This window comes from Ylistrum balloti, unplaced genomic scaffold (assembly GCF_031769215.1).
Source record: "Ylistrum balloti isolate Yb309-2 unplaced genomic scaffold, AGI_CSIRO_Ybal_v1 Utg370852, whole genome shotgun sequence".
In the NCBI taxonomy this organism is placed as follows: Eukaryota; Metazoa; Mollusca; class Bivalvia; order Pectinida; family Pectinidae; genus Ylistrum; species Ylistrum balloti.
In genome coordinates this window covers 329,359-343,096 of record NW_026782489.1, presented here as the reverse complement: position 1 = coordinate 343,096, position 13,738 = coordinate 329,359, and the positions used below count along the sequence as shown (strand labels likewise).

The window sequence follows — 13,738 nt, the reverse complement described above, 5'->3', positions numbered from 1 at the left end:
CATTGTCAGGTTTATCACTATAACCCTTACATATATTACTATCTCTCTAACAATAAGTAGCCCTCCCAGGAGGTAAATACTTCAGCCTTAGCCACACATCAGATCTTTCTGATAATGACAAATATCCTTGTGTTTTTTTCAATTACTATTTCCATTAGTCTACTGCTGTTTTGATTGATATGTCTATTACAAAAATGTCACTTAAAATAGTGATCTTGCACTTCACTCCATAGAATGTTAGGTTTCAGACTAATGAAAAGGGAACATAAGCACCATTGTGTAAACATGTTTATTTCTCATCAATAAATATAACATTGTAGATGTTTCCCTCTCTGTGACGGTTTTTACATAGCACTACTTTTGTCTTCAGGAAAATGAGGTCCTGTAGAGGTTTGTACGCTGGCTGTTCTGTACAGTATTACAAGGCCACGTACACCGTTAATGTATCCACTGCTCCCTGTAGCACTTAAAAGATTCCAGTTAAACCCTGTTCCTGTAGGACACACTAGCCTCGTCTGTATACTCTAAACTTAGCATGCTACAGCAACGCATCCTCAGCTTAGTTATCATAGGTCCAGTACTTGCTGATCAATCTCTGAAGAATGGCCGTAGAATATTTACAAATGTCTGAAGTCCTGTGTCAGATGACAATAAGAATGTGTGAATGTGTCAGATGACGATGAGATGACGTTTGTACAGTTCCTGTTGCCTAGAAGGTTGGTCAATGTTCCATAGCCTGCTGTTCCTCGCCCTCTGGTGCAGCAGGGGCAGGGTCTGCTGGAGGTGCGGCCTGTCCATCCTCTCCTTGTACCTCCATAGGTGACTGTAAAAGACAGTTCAAATAAGACATTCAGAAAACTTACAGGGGTCACTAAAGAAAATATACAGTTATCCAAAATTCTTTATTTTCCGTCAATATACCCTCCGAACCTTAAAAAGTCACCAACATGTCATACAAACAACGAGTCCTCAAACAACTGATATTTTGAATAAATGAGCAAAGAAAACTAGAAACTGCCTTCAGGAAGTAAATACTGCAAGGAATTTGTTCCATTGTTTGTTACATAAATATTAACGATGAACTTTCATCTTAAGCCATGAAACACAAATCATTAAAGATATTCTTGTATACATGCTTAGTACATATATCCAGCTGACCAAAATCCCATAGGAGATGGAGATGACACATGATAGATCAATGAGCTCCCATAAATGGTGAAACACATACATATTAAACTTATTTTCCTTGAAATCTGCACCACAAATCAAACAGGTCCTGTTCACAATGTCAGAGTTAGGTGTGACAGGTCCTGTTCACACTGTCAGAGTTAGATATGACAGGTCCTGTTCACACTGTCAGAGTTAGATATGACAGGTCCTGTCAGAGAGTGTCAGTCAGTTAGATATGACAGGTCCTGTTTACACTGTCAGAGTTAGATATGACAGGTCCTGTTCACGCTGTCAGAGTTAGATATGACAGGTCCTATTCACACTGTCAGAGTTAGATATGACAGGTCCTATTCACACTGTCAGAGTTAGATATGACAGGTCCTGTTCACACTGTCAGAGTTAGCTATGACAGGTCCTGTTCACGCTGTCAGAGTTAGATATGACAGGTCCTGTTCACACTGTCAGAGTTAGATATGACACGTCCTGTTTACACTGTCAGAGTTAGATATGACAGGTCCTGTTCACGCTGTCAGAGTTAGATATGACAGGTCCTGTTCACGCTGTCAGAGTTAGATATGACAGGTCCTATTCACGCTGTCAGAGTTAGATATGACAGGTCCTGTTCACGCTGTCAGAGTTAGATATGACAGGTCCTGTTCACAATGTCAGAGTTAGCTATGACAGGTCCTGTTCACACTGTCAGAGTTAGATATGACAGGTCCTGTTTACACTGTCAGAGTTAGATATGACAGGTCCTATTTACACTGTCAGAGTTAGATATGACAGGTCCTGTTCACACTGTCAGAGTTAGCTATGACAGGTCCTATTCACACTGTCAGAGTTAGATATGACAGGTCCTATTCACACTGTCAGAGTTAGCTATGACAGGTCCTATTTACACTGTCAGAGTTAGATATGACAGGTCCTATTTACACTGTCAGAGTTAGATATGACAGGTCCTGTTCACGCTGTCAGAGTTAGATATGACAGGTCCTATTCACGCTGTCAGAGTTAGATATGACAGGTCCTATTCACACTGTCAGAGTTAGCTATGACAGGTCCTGTTCACGCTGTCAGAGTTAGATATGACAGGTCCTGTTCATGCTGTCAGAGTTAGATATGACAGGTCCTATTCACACTGTCAGAGTTAGATATGACAGGTCCTGTTTACACTGTCAGAGTTAGCTATGACAGGTCCTGTTCACGCTGTCAGAGTTAGATATGACAGGTCCTGTTCACACTGTCAGAGTTAGCTATGACAGGTCCTGTTCACGCTGTCAGAGTTAGATATGACAGGTCCTGTTCACGCTGTCAGAGTTAGATATGACAGGTCCTGTTCACGCTGTCAGAGTTAGATATGACAGGTCTTGTTCACGCTGTCAGAGTTAGATATGACAGGTCCTGTTCACGCTGTCAGAGTTAGATATGACAGGTCCTGTTCACGCTGTCAGAGTTAGATATGACAGGTCCTGTTCACGCTGTCAGAGTTAGATATGACAGGTCCTATTCACGCTGTCAGAGTTAGATATGACAGGTCCTGTTCACACTGTCAGAGTTAGATATGACCCGTCCTGTTCACACTGTCAGAGTTAGATATGACAGGTCCTGTTCACGCTGTCAGAGTTAGATATGACAGGTCCTGTTCACGCTGTCAGAGTTAGATATGACAGGTCCTGTTCACGCTGTCAGAGTTAGATATGACAGGTCCTATTCACACTGTCAGAGTTAGATATGACAGGTCCTGTTCACGCTGTCAGAGTTAGATATGACAGGTCCTGTTCACGCTGTCAGAGTTAGATATGACAGGTCCTGTTCACGCTGTCAGAGTTAGATATGACAGGTCCTGTTCACACTGTCAGAGTTAGATATGACAGGTCCTGTTCACACTGTCAGAGTTAGATATGACAGGTCCTGTTCACACTGTCAGAGTTAGCTATGACAGGTCCTGTTCACACTGTCAGAGTTAGATATGACAGGTCCTGTTCACGCTGTCAGAGTTAGATATGACAGGTCCTGTTCACGCTGTCAGAGTTAGATATGACAGGTCCTATTCACACTGTCAGAGTTAGATATGACAGGTCCTATTCACGCTGTCAGAGTTAGCTATGACCCGTCCTATTCACGCTGTCAGAGTTAGCTATGACAGGTCCTATTCACACTGTCAGAGTTAGATATGACAGGTCCTGTTCACGCTGTCAGAGTTAGATATGACAGGTCCTGTTCACGCTGTCAGAGTTAGATATGACAGGTCCTGTTCACACTGTCAGAGTTAGATATGACAGGTCCTGTTTACACTGTCAGAGTTAGGTATGACAGGTCCTGTTCACGCTGTCAGAGTTAGGTATGACAGATCCTGTTCACAATGTCAGAGTTAGATATGACAGGTCCTATTCACACTGTCAGAGTTAGATATGACCCGTCCTATTCACACTGTCAGAGTTAGATATGACAGGTCCTATTCACACTGTCAGAGTTAGATATGACAGGTCCTGTTCACGCTGTCAGAGTTAGATATGACAGGTCCTGTTCACGCTGTCAGAGTTAGATATGACAGGTCCTGTTCACGCTGTCAGAGTTAGATATGACAGGTCCTATTCACGCTGTCAGAGTTAGATATGACAGGTCCTGTTCACACTGTCAGAGTTAGATATGACAGGTCCTGTTCACACTGTCAGAGTTAGATATGACAGGTCCTGTTCACACTGTCAGAGTTAGATATGACAGGTCCTATTCACACTGTCAGAGTTAGATATGACAGGTCCTGTTCACACTGTCAGAGTTAGCTATGACAGGTCCTATTCACGCTGTCAGAGTTAGATATGACAGGTCCTGTTCACACTGTCAGAGTTAGATATGACAGGTCCTATTCACGCTGTCAGAGTTAGATATGACAGGTCCTGTTCACGCTGTCAGAGTTAGATATGACAGGTCCTGTTCACGCTGTCAGAGTTAGATATGACAGGTCCTATTCACACTGTCAGAGTTAGCTATGACAGGTCCTATTCACACTGTCAGAGTTAGATATGACAGGTCCTATTCACACTGTCAGAGTTAGCTATGACAGGTCCTATTCACGCTGTCAGAGTTAGATATGACCCGTCCTGTTCACACTGTCAGAGTTAGATATGACAGGTCTTGTTCACGCTGTCAGAGTTAGATATGACAGGTCCTGTTCACGCTGTCAGAGTTAGATATGACAGGTCCTGTTCACGCTGTCAGAGTTAGATATGACAGGTCCTATTTACACTGTCAGAGTTAGATATGACAGGTCCTATTTACACTGTCAGAGTTAGATATGACAGGTCCTATTTACACTGTCAGAGTTAGATATGACAGGTCCTGTTCACACTGTCAGAGTTAGATATGACAGGTCCTATTCACGCTGTCAGAGTTAGATATGACAGGTCCTGTTCACGCTGTCAGAGTTAGCTATGACAGGTCCTATTCACACTGTCAGAGTTAGATATGACAGGTCCTGTTCACGCTGTCAGAGTTAGATATGACAGGTCCTGTTTACACTGTCAGAGTTAGATATGACAGGTCCTATTTACACTGTCAGAGTTAGCTATGACAGGTCCTATTCACGCTGTCAGAGTTAGATATGACAGGTCCTATTTACACTGTCAGAGTTAGATATGACAGGTCCTATTTACACTGTCAGAGTTAGCTATGACAGGTCCTATTCACGCTGTCAGAGTTAGATATGACAGGTCCTATTTACACTGTCAGAGTTAGATATGACAGGTCCTATTTACACTGTCAGAGTTAGATATGACAGGTCCTATTTACACTGTCAGAGTTAGATATGACAGGTCCTGTTTACACTGTCAGAGTTAGATATGACAGGTCCTGTTCACACTGTCAGAGTTAGATATGACAGGTCCTATTTACACTGTCAGAGTTAGATATGACAGGTCCTATTCACACTGTCAGAGTTAGATATGACACGTCCTGTTCACGCTGTCAGAGTTAGATATGACAGGTCCTGTTCACAAGGTCAGAGATGGATATGGTGAACCCTAATCTGTCATACATTGTTGTTCAATGAACTTGAAGTGTTAACTTGTGTAGATTGGAACTTACAGCAGCATCATCGGCCTGCTCGCCTTCACCAGAGGATCCACGGTCCTTGTCTTCACCCTCTATCATGGCTAGCTTGTTTAGAGTTAAGGTTTTCACCAGCGAAGACATCACCACTATTATCAATAACTTCTCCCATTCCTAATTATGTGTCACACAAATCACATATTAAAGGTTATCTAAGCTATAATATTTACTGAAAATACATACCAGAAAGAGTAATTCCTTTCTATGACAAATTTTGATGATTTAAACATAAAAGGATACATAGTTGGTTACAGCATCATCATCATAGATTGTGAAATCAATGTCTTTTCCAACAATTCCTAGAGAGCAGTTCTGAAAATAAAACACAATCTTGTTTAGAATCATGTGTCTAAGAACCTTGTATAGAACTGTCACACATTAAGAAATCTCCTGTGTATTGTACATTTTATTATCCTGGACACTAAGAGCTTCTTCAGAAATAATATCTATGCTATAGTTAACTGATTCTTCCTATCACTACAAACATGCTGACAGTAAGAACAAGAGTATTCAGTATTCATAGCAACTTGCAAACTTCAGTAAAAAGATTACATATCCCTGTATCTAGTTGAACATGAAACTTGATATTTGACTGTGATACAAATGTACTCTCAAGCATGCCAATGCAGGAAATGGTAAAGTCATTTCTTTTCACAAACTTTGTCTGGCTTTATCCTAGGAACAGACCAAGCAAATATCAAAACATCTGGTCCATGGGTTATAGAGAAGCTGTTAAAGGAAAAATTTGACACCGGACAGACACAGAATGCTGCACAAAGACATTAACTCACTTGGCCCATCAGGTCAGGTGAGCTAATAAGACAATGTCATCAAACAGAAGCCTACAAACAGTAAAACTTTTTTGTTAAATGAAAAACAAAAAAATCACATTTGTAGCAAACTCCATTTCGGATGGTAATGTGTCCTTCAGGGCTCACAAACCATGCTTACCTTTGTAGTGAGCTCCACTTCAGATGGTAGTGTGTCCCTCAGGGCTCGCAAACCATGCTTCACCAGTTCCTCAAGTGTGCCTGATCATAAGAACCAATATAAACTAGAGTCCACTGAATATTCTCTAAATATACTTGGCTCACACAAGTATTTTAAGTTTTTGAGGACATAAAAGACATCAAAATCAGCAAAAATCTCAGCACAAGCAGTCAACAAGGAGAAATGTGGTTTAATTCACAATGTCTGTTTATAAACATACCCACTCTTGAGTACGTTATTTATTGTTGATTCTGATAAGAACTAAGACGGCATCAGTAAAATCTTAAATATATCATACAGAACTTACATTCCCCAAACTTGTCCATGTACTTCTCTAGGTATGTTCGTGCAGACTGGGACCGGGCGCCGATAGCCATGCATTTACAGTCATAGTAGTTAGCCGAGGGACAGGTCTGGTAAATATGTGGTCCCATAGACTGTAGAATAAAAATAATGTTGTAACATAACCAACAGCTAGAGCTGTAATCTTACATAATAAACAGCTTCAGTTGTAGTCTCACATAACCAATATCTACTGTTGTAATCGTCCATAAACAATTTGTTATCTAATTGACTTTCTGTAACACTTGGGTGTTATAATGTTGTCATGTTTGTGATGAGGTTTATGTGATAAATAGGCAATCCCATGGTCAAGTGAGTAGAACTTTGTTTTGTTATTTTAATTAATTAACAAAGACTTTTCATCTTCAAAAAACTTACATCATAGCCAGCTACTAAGAGACCAACACCAAATGGCCGACGTCCATACCTCTGGGTAGGGATTTGTGACTCTGACAGATGTTAAGGAACAAACTTGATAATCCATAACATTCGTAGACAATTTAATTGTTAAATTCTAAACAGGAGGATCTTTTCAGTACAAAAATAAACAAAACCACAACATAAATTAAATTTATTTGATGCAAAACAAGTTGATCTCTATATATTTTAATCACCTGTTGAGTGGCTGAAATGTTAAATGAAGTCAGGTACAAGTGAAGTCTGTTGATACTGATATAAGCCAGTATCCAAATGACTGTCAATACACAAAGATATGAGTATCTTGCCATAAAAAGGATACTTGAGCCGATGGAGCCCACTAAACGAGATATAGGCAGAGGTTGGTCATAGGCATACCTGGAGTTTAGGCACTCAGATCTCATGAAATTACTGAAAGAAATAAAAGCATAATAAAACATCACACCATGTACCAGGATTTATGTCGGCAATTAACAAACTTTTTCTTCAGTTTTATTTTAATACATATCAATCATTCAGTGTACTTTGGTGAACTTTTGGTGAACTTAACAATTCCTGCATTCCTGCTCTGAGAAATGTGAAAAAATATCAATCAGACAAACACTTTGTACAGAATTCAGACACTGTAATAATAAGGGTTCGGCTTAACACACTGACAACCTGAAGTATTCACAAATTTAGCTGACTGGCTCACTAAACAGGAAATCAAACAATTGTGAATCATCTACTCTTTATGACAATCGATACATCATTTTTAAAAGCTATGATAAAAATATCAATAGGATGTTATAATCAATTATGCCATTTGTCGATTGGAAGATAAAACCAGTACTGTACACAAGGAATGTCAAAGACAGGTGATGTTCCTCGATTAGGACAAAATATAAGTATGGAAAATAACAAAGGGCTATAAGAAAGTTATGATTCTTGTGCACTGCCCTCTAACTCATTGTAATCTATCTACCTATGAAGTTTCATATTGAAAAATAACAAAGGGCAATAACTCCTAAATTATACAAAAGAGAGTGATGGTTCTAGTGCATTGCACTTCTCCTTGTTGTGATCTATCTACCTATGAAGTTTTATGTTGATACCTCTTTTATGTCATGCTCCAGACAAAATTATGACTGACAGACAAAGCGACAACTATATGCTCTCCCTTTGGGGAGCATGAAAAACTAGATGAACAAAGGATGACATGATACATTATAGTATTGGTCAATAGACAGATATAACTATTACCTCAGAATTTAACCATGGTAGCTGTATACAGTATTTCCTAGGCATTTAGCCACAGTAGCTACACAAGATATTACCTTGGAATCTAGCCAGTCACCACATGAGTTCTTACCTCAGAATCTTACTTCAGAACCAAGCCTATGTGGTTATACAAAATCTTACTTCAGAATCAAGCCTATGTGGTTATACAAAATCTTACTTCAGAATCAAGCCTTACTTCAGAATCAAGCCTCTGTGGTTATATAGAATCTTACTTCAGAATCAAGCCTCTGTGGTTATATAGAATCTTACTTCAAGCCTCTGTGGTTATATAGAATCAAGCCTCTGTGGTTATATAGAATCTTACTTCAGAATCAAGCCTCTGTGGTTATATAGAATCTTACTTCAGAACCAAGCCTATGTGGTTATACAGAATCTTACTTCAGAATCAAGCCTCTGTGGTTATACAGAATCTTACTTCAGAATCAAGCCTCTGTGGTTATATAGAATCTTACTTCAGGATCAAGCCTATGTGGTTATACAAAATCTTACTTCAGAATCAAGCCTATGTGGTTATACAAAATCTTACTTCAGAATCAAGCCTCTGTGGTTATATAGAATCTTACTTCAGAATCAAGCCTCTGTGGTTATATAGAATCTTACTTCAGAATCAAGCCTATGTGGTTATACAAAATCTTACTTCAGAATCAAGCCTCTGTGGTTATATAGAATCTTACTTCAGAATCAAGCCTCTGTGGTTATATAGAATCTTACTTCAGAATCAAGCCTCTGTGGTTATATAGAATCTTACTTCAGAATCAAGCCTCTGTGGTTATATAGAATCTTACTTCAGAATCAAGCCTCTGTGGTTATATAGAATCTTACTTCAGAATCAAGCCTTATGTGGTTATATAGAATCTTACTTCAGATATAGAATCTTACAAGCCTCTGTGGTTATATAGAATCTAATAATCTTACTTCAGAATCAAGCCTTGTGGTTATATAGAATCTTACTTCAGAATCAAGCCTCTGTGGTTATATAGAATCTTACTTCAGAATCAAGCCTCTGTGGTTATATAGAATCTTACTTCAAGAATCAAGCCTCTGTGGTTAATCTCTACTTCAGAATCAAGCCTCTGTGGTTATATAGAATCTTACTTCAGAATCAAGCCTTGTGGTTATATAGAATCTTACTTCAGAATCAAGCCTCTGTGGTTATATAGAATCTTACTTCAGAATCAAGCCTGAATCAAGTGGTTATATAGAATCTTAAAATCTATACTTCTTCAGAATCAAGCCTCTGTGGTTATATAGAATCTTACTTCAGAATCAAGCCTCTGTGGTTATATAGAATCTTACTTCAGAATCAAGCCTCTGTGGTTATATAGAATCTTACTTCAGCCTCTGTGGTTATATAGAATCTTACTAGAATCAAGCCTCTGTGGTTATATAGAATCTTACTTCAGAATCAAGCCTCTGTGGTTAAATAGAATCTTACTTCAGAATCAAGCCTCTGTGGTTATATAGAATCTTACTTCAGGATCAAGCCTATGTGGTTATACAAAATCTTACTTCAGAATCAAGCCTCTGTGGTTATATAGAATCAAGCCTCTGTGGTTATATAGAATCTTACTTCAGAATCAAGCCTCTGTGGTTATATAGAATCTTACTTCAGAATCAAGCCTATGTGGTTATCTTTACCTAAGAAGTCGGGCATCTGCTGTTAGTCCTGCTATAGAAACACCCACATGGTCATCTATAGGGATGATCTTTTTCTGATGGGCAGATAACTCTGATGGAGCTCTCTGGAAAAGGCAATTTTATTTTCAGTCATTAGTGACACTTCTTATGAGTTTTGAAATTATCAAGTCTTTTGTCAATGAAAATTAACACAGCGTACAACTACATACTTCTTGAGAAAATGTGTTTAGAACTACTGATTATGAATTAATTGTGCATCTTTGAAACTGTTTTGAAGCTTACCTTTAAAGCCACGAGAATGGCATGTGTTTTAGATTTGAGACCTACAGTTGCTGATCCCTGCTTCACAGCTTCCATGGCATATTCAATTTGATGTATACGACCCTGTGTCAAAAATCAATTAAAGAACCATTGACAACAAATCAGTGTAATACTCTAATACCAAATCACGTTCTACTTTAATCACTTCCACTATCATTCTACTTCATCAATATTTTATTGAATCATTTGGTAAAATGTTCAAATCTTATGAAATGCTCTTTTGAAGCAATTATCTTTAAAGCAATTGCATATAACAGAAATAGTGAGGGATCTGGGTGCCAACTATTGTTCAATCTTTTCCCTTCTTTTCTCTGCTCATAATGATAAGACATTTGAACACTCCTTTGTAGAAATAGCAATGATAATCTTTACATGCCAAATCCAAAATGGCTACCTGAAAGCCATTTGTTTTCTTCTGATCAGTCCTAAAATCAAACGAGCACAAGGAAAGACAAAAAGGGAACATGCATACGAAATTTGAGAGATATCCATTAAGTACTTCTTAAGAAATATCAATAACAATCTTTACTAGGCAAAATCCAAGATGGCTATCTGTCAGCCATTTTGTTTTTCTGATCAGTCCCAAACTCAAACAGGTACAACTAGGGAACCTATACATGAAATTTGGGAAAGATCTATAGAGTAGTTCTCAAGAAATAGTGATAACAAATTTTCGAAGTCAAAATCAAAGATGGTCGCTTGTGGACCATTTCATATTTTCTGATCAGTCCCAAAATCAACCAGGCACAACTAGGGGCCAAGGGGAACCTATATATGCAATTTGAGAAATATCCATCCAGTACTATTCAACAAAGAGGGATAACAAAAATTGTTTATGGATGGACAATGAACCAAGGATGCAGAGCGATTTGAATTGCCCATCATCTGATGATGGTGAGCTAAAAAACAACCAATGGAACAGGGGAGCCGACATGTGAACTAAAAGATCCTTTCAATACATTTCAAACAATGTAATTAGAAATTCAAAACCATTAATTGTCACAGTGCAAGATGGGAAGCTCCTGTAATTTTTTTTTACCTCTTATCAGACTCAAAGTAACTATTCACTCAAAATACATATCAACCAATCTGAGGAAGCTGCAATTTACCACTTGTATTTGAAAGTCACCAGCAGGAACATGTAAGTCTATCGGAGAGAACTTCCTCGCTCACTGTTATTCTCAAAATCCAGGAATGTTAATTTTTGTCCGTTGACCAAACTGATTTGCAATCAATACACAAATGTGATTTGTGTAACTATGAGGAATGTAAAAGTGGCATGGAGGGTGGCAAATTGGACTGTTCTATTGCCAATCAGTGATATCGTCTTTGAGACATCAGATTTTGTGTGGACCCATTGAAAATTTTGGGGTCAAAATGTAAGAAATTACATCATTTTACATTCTTATAAATTCAATACTAGATACATAAAATGTCACAGTCACCTAACTTATCTCTGGCAGAATTACTTTGATATCAAATACTTTTAACTTGTTGGCAACTATAATGACCACCACTGGGGAAGGGGAGATAAATCTATCCCCATTTAGCGATTGATTTCCGGCTACGTGTCTGTGACAGGGCCAAAAAAAAGACAAATATCATTCATTTATCTTTCTACTCATACCTGCGGGCTCCACACCGTCACATCATTGTCATACTGATTTCTGAACTGAAAAAGAAAGATTAAGCCATTACTATTACTGAATTTCACGGATACTCGTAGAAGACTTATGATTGTGATGAAAATAAAGTGAACTTCGAATTATCCGACCTTGAAATAATCGACCATCTATACAGCTAACATCGCATCAAGTCCTGGCCGCATCATCCAATTCTGGGCTCGCACACAAAATTAATTCAATGTTATTCTTTTCAATATATTTTGTAAGCGTTGTCATCAAATATCCTCCATTAACTTTGTCCTGAGAGCAGCGGTATCAAGGAAAACTATTTAACATAACATGCTTCAATTTCTTTGCCATTTTAATGTTCGAAAACTGAAATCTGAAATACATTTCTTACCATATTCAATGTTTAGTGCTAATACAAACACCGGTTTCTTCTGAATTCAGCGTGACTTCGGATTTTTGTGATTCTCCTTTTCCCCTCCTTTGAAAGAGAGCTATTTGCCAAGGGCGGTAACTGTTGCTTATGAATATCACTGCAAAAAATTATACACCAGTTTGACCTCGAAATTCAGCAATTTTGGAGGTTTTCTTTAACAAACATCAATTTCACATACATGGAAATTAGGCACTAAATAACTTATCACATTACTTAGTGCGATGTGATTTAATATAGTACAGAATCATGTATAGATTCATGAACCAGGTAAACAGAGAAATAATTTGTCATTGCATATCCAAATGCGAATTGCTTCCCTTGTGAAAATCTGAAAGTTTAGCACGGTTGATAAATTAGAACAAAATAAAACAGTTATCATAAGAATAAAACATAGAAAATAAACTGAGGTAACGTACTTCTCCTTTAATTCAAAGAATTACACATAAGGACATCTATAACAGTTAATGAGAAACGATGTTTTCTTATGTCTACCGATGTAACGTCACACAGTTATTACCAAAGGACACACAGGTACAATGTCAGTGTCTTAAAACATAAGCCGTATTTTGGCTCGGGACAGAAAGGCAGTAGTGGATCGCCAGATGCTCGTCTCTTCTGTCTTTCTTCACCCTCGCCAAAATACGACTTACATTTTAAGACACTGACCATGCACTCTGTTTATCTAGCAATATTGATAGAAAATCACACAATCAAAACTTCGGTAGTTTTGTTGTTCATACTTTGTTTACATGTCGTTGACGTTACGCTGAAGTTTGCATGATGACGTATGCCATAATGATTGCTCCGCGTGGAAATGTTCCATATTTGAATGGATATAGCAGCAATTTTATGATTTTTCGTAAATAAACTTATTCATTCCAACATATAAAATCACTTAATTCAACAGTTATCTATATCATTAAACGTAATTTTATTAGCATTTATTAGCATAAATAATGGACACAGGCTGAAAGCCTCTATGTCCATATCAAATATTACATATTGCATAGTAAGTAATTCCTGTGTAATGGCTTATATTAGTTAATTAATGTACAATCATGTATAGAAACGGATATTTTCCCAGTGTTCATCTAACCCTATTTCAAATTTTATTACAGAGTCCACATTGATTACTGTTTGTGGTAAACTATTCCACAAATCCACAACTCGGTAACTGAAAAAGTGCTTTCTAACATCAAGACGACATCGTTTCTTGAATATTTTCTTGTTATGACCTCTAGTTCTGCTTATATCGTCCATTTCAAAAACGTTCCTTGTTACCCTACTATCATATATATTGTTTACTAAAAACGTTAATCATATCTCCTCTGGTCCTTCGGTGTTGAAGTGTCGGAAGATTTAGTTTTTCCAGCCGTTCCGGGTATGAGAGATTTTCAAATCAAAT

General features: G+C 38.0%; 1 protein-coding gene across 1 annotated transcript; it reads right to left on the bottom strand.

The window, feature by feature from the left end:
- Positions 1 to 271: 271 nt before the first annotated feature.
- Positions 272 to 12,370, bottom strand: LOC132559076 (proteasome subunit alpha type-1-like). The gene is made up of 11 exons (XM_060223685.1): positions 12,292 to 12,370; positions 11,894 to 11,938; positions 10,228 to 10,329; positions 9,946 to 10,049; positions 7,349 to 7,437; positions 6,988 to 7,058; positions 6,575 to 6,704; positions 6,229 to 6,308; positions 5,518 to 5,589; positions 5,254 to 5,325; positions 272 to 823 (listed from the first exon to the last, which is right to left on the bottom strand). Exons 1-11 carry the CDS (start codon positions 12,292 to 12,294, stop codon positions 722 to 724), a joined length of 870 nt encoding a protein of 289 aa, XP_060079668.1. The 5' UTR covers positions 12,295 to 12,370; the 3' UTR covers positions 272 to 721.
- Positions 12,371 to 13,738: the final 1,368 nt, after the last annotated feature.

Coding starts and splice junctions, on each gene's coding strand:
- LOC132559076 (XM_060223685.1), bottom strand. Junction 7,438..9,945: donor GCAGATGCCCGACTTCTTAG/GTAAAGATAACC, acceptor TATTTCTTTCAG/TAATTTCATGAGATCTGAGT. Junction 824..5,253: donor AGCAGGCCGATGATGCTGCT/GTAAGTTCCAAT, acceptor TGTCTTTTACAG/TCACCTATGGAGGTACAAGG.